Raw genomic sequence first — 8,731 nt, 5'->3', positions numbered from 1 at the left:
TAAAAACCCTATGTAAAACAACATCAGTTTAAAAAAGAGGCTGATAAATGCTGATGATAACAGTGTGAACAACAGAGATGAGTGACCAGGAGCATGAATCACTTTTTAGCAACTGGAATACTGCTTGTTTCAGTTTGCACTATAGCCCTTTACAGCAGGGGTGTCAAAATCATTTTTGTTTAGGGGCCACATACAGCACAATTTGATCTCAAGGGGGCCAGACCAGTAAAAATAGTAAAATAATAGAATAATAACCTATGAACAACAAGAACTCCTTTGTTTTTTCTCCTTTGTTTTACATTTAATGAAGGATAATTTTACAAAACATGAAATTTCTTGAGAAATATAAGTGCAATTTCAACAATATCATGCCTAAATTTACTATTTACTCAGCACACTGGATCTATAAAGGCACAAACATTTCGTCACGGGTATCTGGAGCATTTGACATTACGTTTAGATTAGTGTGAAATTCTAACAAATTCATCCTGTGGGCCGGATTGGACCCTCTGGCGGGCCGGTTCTGGCCCCCGGGCCGTATGTTTGACACCCCTGCTTCACAGGTATTTCAACAGGTAAAAGGGGGCTATAATGTATAAAATATCAATATAATGAACATACACATCCCTGATGCTGTGATAGTTGTTGGTTTTGACTGTTCTCCTCCTAAGGTCGATTACAACACCTTCCAACTACTTGTGATTGATACACATTGTGCACATTCAAATAAAAAGATCCGTTTCATCAGATCGAAACAATGTGTTGTATATTTGACGAGGATAAAACTGGTCAGACGCATTTGAATTTGACCTCCTGCGGTCTCAGTTAAAGCCAGAGCAGTCCTTGCATTTGTTGAATATATTCTCTAGTTTTAGATTTCTCCCCGTTCAATTCAGACGCAGCTCCGGTGTCCTGCTGCCTGTGACGCATGATGTCCTCTGTGATTCTCTTGCTGGCAGCCTGTCCGCCTGCCAGGTTTACTGCGTGAGGGCCAACCTGTGTGAAAGGTCAAAGAAAGAGGGGTGACATTAGTGACATAAATTCAATTTAATGTGCAGGTTGTGGAACAAAAAATATTGCACTGTGGCCCAAGGTTATAATAGTTTTGGATTTGTCATTAGTTTTAGTTTTTATTTAGTTTTTGAGAGTGGGTTTGCTAGTTTTTATACATGCCAGTGTTAGTTTATTTGTAATATGGAGATTCAAAAAGGTGATAATAAGCATTGTGTCATAAAAACCCAGCAAAAGATGCCATTTTTAAAATGTATTTTTAAAATGTATGACAAATGAACAGCCATCCCTGAATGAAATATAACAGTCTACAAGAAAATGTGCATCATACTGCTGAGCTTGGATATAGTTTGTAAAATAGTATAGCCAACAGACACATATGAACATAACAACATAAATAAACAATTATGACACATTGTTTGTGAGCCAGGAGTCTGGGGGAGCTCAATCTGAGCAAAAAACAATAAATCCAATAAAAGACTAGAGGTTTGATTCACTTAGATGAACCAACTCAACCCAATTAACTACATAACGAATGTTATGTTTAACTTGTATAGCCTAGACAAATTAAAAAGATTATATATGAATAAAAAATGCTGTCTCAAATACAACCTTTCAAAATTGCCAGCAGAGAAAATGAAATGCACTTCATATGAACCCAAAAGGATTATGTATGAAATAAATTTACAAAAACTAAGCACATTTTCATTACAATTTAAGTTAGTTTTAGTTTTTTAAACACACAATTCAGTTTCAGTTAGTTATCGTTTTTTTTAATCTGCAGTTTTTATTTTTATTTCCGTTTAGTTTTCGTTATTTCGTTAGTTTCCGCTAACTATCAGAACCTTGCTGTGGACGCACCTGAAGAGCAGTGTACTGCCCCATCAGATAGAGTGGACACCCTTCTGCCCACTGTAAGTTTTCTGAAATGCACGGCCAGCCATCTATCACCTTAATGGAGGACACAGCAGATACATTTAATAAATCTATTAAACATGATTTCGTCAAACATCATCAAAAACTTCAGGAAAATGTTGCATTGCATTTTTCTCATGTGTTGACCTTGTCCTTCATGAGTCCTCGACCACACCGCTACCTTTTTCCCCCACACATTTTAAATCTGATGTACAGCAAACCAAAACCTATTTTCAGCTGTTTACATTGTTTACCCACTTGAATTGGGAAATCCTTTATCACTTCAGAAAGCAACGGGTCCTGGTTCACATCGAGTTTGCAGCCAGTGGCGAGCCAGATCATATCTCCAGTCCAGTGGTCTCCGGTGCTGAGGGACAGACTCCAGGCCTGGCTCTTGTAGCACCAGGTGGCTTCACTCACCTGCACAGTTATGACTCATCTCACATATGGAATCTCACATTATCGTATTATCCCACCCAAACAAACAACCCCAAGCTCAGATATTATCACCTCATCTCCTCTGACTGTGTCTAAACTCATTTCACTCCTAACATTATTCTGATTTTACGTCAGATCATCATTTGACCAGATCTGACGTCTTCACTCTTCTTATAATGTCCTTTAACTCCTTTAATTAACTAATTGCTATCTAACAAAGTCATCTCATCTCATAGCTATTTAATCAGTCTCATCTGGCTTAATCTGATCTCATCTCAACATTAATTACCTCATTATCTCATTTGACCTGATTCGTCCTGATCTCATTTAAAATGTCTTAATCCGATCCACCGATTTCATATCTGATCTCATACTATTTTGTGTTATTTTGACCCAATTCTCTAATCTCACCTCAAATCATGCCACTAACATCATCTCAATTTACACAATCAACTTTTTAACTGACATCTAATCTATTTTAAGCGTCATCTGATCTCATATACCTCATGTTATCATCTTAAATCATCTGATCTCATTTGGCCTTTTCATTTGAACTGACTCTCATTTGAAATTACATCTTAATCTCATCTACCTCATTTACTAGGGTCGTGGCTAGTTTTGTTTAATTTCATCTCACTTTTTTTAAAAATTATTTTTATTACATCAATTTTATCTCACATCAATTACCTAATCTCATTTGACCTCATCTGACCTAATTTCATTTGAAACTATATCCTAATCCCATCTACCTCATTCACTACAATCTCACGTCAAATCATGTCCCAAAATGTACTTATCATTTGGCTTCTTAGTCATCTCATCTTGTCTCATGTCATCATCAATAAAATAATCTCATTTGATCTCATCTGAAATTACATCTTAATCTCATCTAACTCATTTGCTATGGTCATAGCTAATTTTGTATAATCTCATCTCCCTTTTGTTCTTTTAAATCGAGATCATCTCATTTTGACTTCATCATCTCATCTCAGCCTGTGTCATTTGGCTTCTTCCTCATCTCATCATCAATTACCTAATTTCATTTGACCTCAACTGACCCAATCTCATCTGAAATTACAACTTAATCTCATTTACCTCACTTACTAGGATCATAGCTAATTTTGTTTAAACTCATCTCACTTTTTTTTTATCTTCTTTTGACTTTATCATCTCATCTCAAACCAAAGCATGTCCCTAAATTTACCTTGTGTCATTTGGTTCTTCCTCATCTCATCTCATCTCAACTTCTTCCTCATTTCATCTGGTCTCATCTCATATCTAATCTCAGCTTCTTCCTCACCTCATCTCATCTCAACTTCTTCCTCATCTCATTTCGTCTCATCTCATCATTTATTACCTACCTACCTATTTGACCCCACGTGACCTCAGGTGACCTACAGTCGCTACTTTATTTGATCTATTCTAGCCTCTTTATAGCTCACAGCACCTTGTCTTGCCTCATCTCATCTGATCTCGTCCACTACACGCTCAGCTGCTTTGGGACACACATGCACAGTTACCTGACAGTATGTCCTCACATCCACCTGTCCCTTCAGGATGAATGGCTGTAGGTGGATGTAGACCTCTGGTGTGACGGCCCCTCCTTTCCTTGCCTGGCGAATCATCGCCAGCCGTTTGTGAAGACTCCGCTCGCCGTAGAATTGCCGTAGGTACGCTTGGCCGTCCATCTTGATGCCGTGCTCCACATGGGAGTAACGACCCACCAGGCCCTCCACGTCACCCACGTCGAACTGTTTCAGCTGTAGAGGAAAACAGTGAAGACTGATGTGTGAAGTGGTGGGGGCCGACAGGTAGAGTTGCAGGAAATCTTAATGGTTGGCCTACATGCAGTTTCACACTGTCACTAGACCTGGAGGTGTTTCCTCATGACCCAGGTCACATGGCTGGCACCTCGCTGCAGGGCAAGTGAGACGACATGAGCGCTGGTCAGACCGCCACCAACTACCATTACTCTCTGCCGTCTCTCACACACTACACACAATTCTAGACACACATAGAACTTGCTGAGTGTTGCAGTGGGGACTGGGAGTCTTCCGAAGCCCAGACACCTCAGGTGAAAGCAAAGTAATACTCAATTCATATTATTTTTGCATAGCAATGTTCATTATCTTTATAATTCCTAGACAAAAACAATTTATGGCCTTCAAAGGGGATCTGACTTGCCTTCAGGGAGTAAAGTCTCGCTCTCCTTGTGCTTCGCATTTGACAGACAGTGCATGAGGTGCACTGTGTGCTGCAAGCGCTCCTCTGGATAGCTCTCGCCAATGCTTTTTACCCATGAAGGGATGTTTGCCATCGGTGCGCGGGTCGGTCCTGTTGCCATAACGACCCGATGAGCTTTTAAGGTGATGCCTTCTCGAAGTTGGACTTGAAAATACTTCACTCTCTTCTTCTTGTCCCCGTCCATCACTCTCATGACGTCACCCTCCTTCACACAGTCCGTCTTTTCTTCCCTGGGCTCAATAACGGGGACGATGCGCTCCACTGTTCCCTTCATCAGCATCCCGTCCAGGTTGTATCTCTCCACCTATAAGTTCAGATCCATCAAGTCAGAGAAGTAAAAATAAAGCAGTGACCACACTTCTGGTTCTCATGCCGCTTGAGAGATTATTCAACAGTTTCCATCTCATTGGAGACAAACAACACAAAAACAAAAACCAACACCTTTTTAGTTCTTCTATCACGTGTTAATGACAGGATGTAGAATTGCAACTGTTTTTGTTCCATATTATTTGGTCAAATCTAAAAAGAGCCTGCACAGGCTCTGTTGCTTGAGCGATGTGATTGTGTTTTTTGATAATTCTCATGCGGTGCACAGTGAAATGGTTGAACTCCGTGTGGTTATAAGTAACGCTTCCTCCTTCCATCTTGACTTCTCCATTCAAACGATAATCTGTAATGTTTTTTTTTTAATATTTAACATTTTTTTCCTCGGATACCTGTTACCCTGAAAAACAACTTTGACACTTACATCTTGAAACTTAGTGACCTCTCCACACAGGTGGTACAAAGTTGATGTAATCTCACATGACACGGGAGGTAACGAAGGTTTAGTGAATAAATAAGGCTGCAAAACTGTAGATAGAGTAGCAGGGGAGAGTCTTTAACACTCTAAACATCTTCTTAGAGGGTCTTTCAAAAGAACTGAATACTTCTTCAAGCGCCTCCATGCTTGAAAATCTGTGGGAAACTACTTGTAAACAGGATATGACAGAATATTTATATTTGTGGATACAGAGGCAGCACAAGGCGGTTTATCCCATCAAACTGCTGAACCACCAGGTTTTTTTGTAAGCAGAAGAATTCACTGCTCGAACTTTTGTTTGCTAATTTGTACACAATGTTGCTGTTGTTCCACTGCTGCACTGTCACGTCCCTTGGCGTCGCTTTACAGACACACAGTATCGGTATCCTTCTGCCAGCTGCCCCGAGTGTCCATCCTTTTATTTACCAATAATCTACTCTAGAAATAACATGAAACATAGCAGTAGTTAATCCAAATTACGACCACACACGCACATATCCAACCTGATGTTTGAAGAAATCCACACTCAGTTTGGTTCCTGGCAGACTGAAGGATAAACTCTTCTTAAGTGTCGAGGTGATGTTTAGCCGTTTCTTCTCCTTCTTGCCAAGTCGCATGTCATTGAAAAATGCATTTTCGTCCAGAATATAAACCTGGTCTGGGAGACAGTGAAGGTCTGCTGAACGATCACTCTTTACAACAAACTCCTCCAGTGCTCTCTGTCAAAGAAAACACACAAACTTATTCATATTCATGCTGTAAAAATATTTTTTTTGTTTCTTCCTCAGTGCATTTGAGTTAATCTACCTTATTGAGAGGGTCTGTGTGCACCAGTACGTGTGAGCGCAGATGAGGGATGCTCAGTGCTGTGAACTGGCTCTCCCACAGAGTGGTCCACTCTCCATAGGAATCTACCACTTGAAGACTCAGTGGGGGGGGAACAGGACTCCTTGATACTGGTATCGCTGCTGGTCGTTCCTCCGGTGTTCTTTCTGCAGACACATCACAAATGTAAAGACATATGGACTGAACAATGAGGCATCATTGAGGTCGTTGAGGTGATTCACATACATGTTATAATGCATGTGTGCATGTACAGTCGTCAAGACGATCTGCTGAAGTTCAAACCAAGGATCGCAATATGAAATAAAAGTGATTACTATTATGAGAGAGAAGGCAACGGGGCAGTAGGGTTAGCGGCCCGATCTTGCCAAGAAGGATGTGTGCGGAGGGTGCAGGCAGGACAGCACACAGGGATTCTCCCTGGTGAGACACAGGAGGAGCTAGGCCCGGAGTCAACCCACAGTGCCCAGAACCTCCAGTTGGCACCAGCCCCAAACCCACGCAGACCATCAGAACATCGTTGGGTCAAGTGGCCCCAAGCAAACATGGAGAGGGAATGACTCCTGTTTGATGCTGATGCCGACAAGATCTTGGAGACAACTGCCAAAGGAGAGGCCAATCACCGCCTCCACACCATGACCACCATCATCATCAGCCTAGCAGCTGAGAGATTTGGGCTGGAGGAGAAGAGAGCAGAGAGGCCCCCCTGCACCAAGAACAACCAGGCAAACAACATCCACAAGCTCAGGCAAGAACTTAAGAACCTGAAGCGGCAGTTCGAGGAGGAGAGGGCACCCCTGACGGAGCTGCGCAACATTCTCCGCAAGAAGCTCATGACCTTGTGGAGGTCCAAGCGGCACAGGAGAAGGTGGAAGGAAAGAGCCAGGAAATGGACAGTCTTTCTGGCAAATCCATTCGGTTTCGTAAAACAGCTCCTGGGACAGAAGCGTAGTGCTCAGCTCACTTGACCCAAAGCTGAGATGGATCGCCACCTCAGTGATACCTTCAGGGATGCATCTAGGGCCCAGGATCTGGGCCATTGCCGGTCTTTGATCAGGACTGACAATGACATAACATTGCTGGGCATCACTGGAGTCAGAAGGCTAAGGGCCATTAAGGAGGCCACTGAAGCAGCAGAAGTTGCTTCAAGGTGGCTGTGGATCAGGAGAGGAGATAAGTGGGCGGGGTAGCGCTACCTGGACACAAGCCGGGGCTTGATCACCCCCGGCTGGGTCACCTGGACAAGAATGTATGATGTTTAAAAGACCCAAAACACTCAAGGACTCCAGGTAACATCACTGAGGATGTGTCCAGGTTGCATCATAGTTGGTTGCTGTATGTCACAAGCTGAAGTGACTACACAGCAACAATTGGAGTGTTGAAATTTCAGGGTTATACAATTCCAAGTAGATTTTGAGTCTTGACTATACCTGATGGGAACGTTTCTCTTTCTGCGACTGCAAGTGTTCAGGAGCAACACAAAAAGTTGGTCTTTTTCTCCACACACAATTTATATTCATTGTTGTCAATTATCAACAAACTGCTTTAGCTCTATATAGAATTCGCTCCTGGATTAAGTCTTATAAGGCACGTTATACCAGTTGTTGGCCTCCTCTTCTTCTTGCTACTGGAGCATCTGTTGCTGTATGTTCCAGGATGTGGCTCAGACCTTGGAGAGTTGGAGCAGGACGGGGAGAGCAGTGAGTCATCTGAGTTTGGGTCAGGGTTGTTTGGACGAGAGAGCAGGGTTGCAAGGGTCAGAGCATGAGGGCCAGCCCCAATTATCAACACATCGACTGTCACCATCTGAAAACACAGACCAACAGGACAGCAGGAGTTGAGATTTTTATAAATTATACACTAGATATTGTTTGGTAAGCAGTTCATTTAAAATTTCAATCATAAACCAGGTTTATTAGTATGTAGTCAGACAACATTTCTCAATACCTTCATCAAACACACACACATGCACAATCTACCAGAGAATTTTCAGTACCTCGACGTCTCATGTGGTGGAACCGTGGTCTGTGTGTCCACTCTGACACACTGCAGACCTGTGGCATGTTTCTGTCATGTAACTCAATCCACCTCACCGTCTACAGATTTAGCTTGAGTTCACACGCTCAACGGGGTAACTCTGGAAATAGCCAGCATGTGTGCTTGTGTAAAATTAGCCACACAACCCACCTCTGTGTTGAAACAGGAAAAGTGTTGCACTATTGCATTTTTTCAATAGATGTTGATAGCAGTGATAAAACAATACAAAGAGAGCACAGACTTCTACCAAGGCTGCGGAGGTTCCTACAAAGTCAAAACTCATGGTTCACCAACAAAAATATGATTTCTCCCACACCTTTCACACAAATAAAATAAAATACGACAGACTACAACAAAATTAAAATCCACTTAGTAACCTTCCTAGAAGGAGCAGTGGGCAGCCATAATGTGCAGCGCCTGGGGAGCAATGGAGGTTGGGTA

The 8,731-nt window shown here is 42.1% G+C and overlaps 1 protein-coding gene across 2 annotated transcripts; it reads right to left on the bottom strand.

Annotated features, from left to right (window-relative positions):
• Window positions 1-508: 508 nt before the first annotated feature.
• zgc:113276 (uncharacterized protein LOC553748 homolog) lies at window positions 509-8,378 on the bottom strand. 2 transcript variants are annotated; one of them, XM_044029654.1, is made up of 10 exons: window positions 8,250-8,378; window positions 7,852-8,059; window positions 6,218-6,402; window positions 5,914-6,129; window positions 4,549-4,912; window positions 4,235-4,368; window positions 3,885-4,124; window positions 2,185-2,346; window positions 1,873-1,962; window positions 509-996 (listed from the first exon to the last, which is right to left on the bottom strand). In XM_044029654.1, exons 2-10 carry the CDS (start codon window positions 8,057-8,059, stop codon window positions 826-828), a joined length of 1,770 nt encoding a protein of 589 aa, XP_043885589.1. In that variant the 5' UTR covers window positions 8,250-8,378; the 3' UTR covers window positions 509-825. The 2 variants fall into 2 exon arrangements, with proteins under 2 accessions (XP_043885589.1, XP_043885590.1); XM_044029655.1 differs by lacking the exon at window positions 1,873-1,962.
• Window positions 8,379-8,731: the final 353 nt, after the last annotated feature.

This window comes from Solea senegalensis, linkage group LG7 (genome assembly GCF_019176455.1).
Source record: "Solea senegalensis isolate Sse05_10M linkage group LG7, IFAPA_SoseM_1, whole genome shotgun sequence".
Classification (NCBI taxonomy): Eukaryota; Metazoa; Chordata; class Actinopteri; order Pleuronectiformes; family Soleidae; genus Solea; species Solea senegalensis.
Note: the sequence above shows the minus strand (reverse complement) of the source record. Positions and strands in the feature narration are given on the sequence as shown.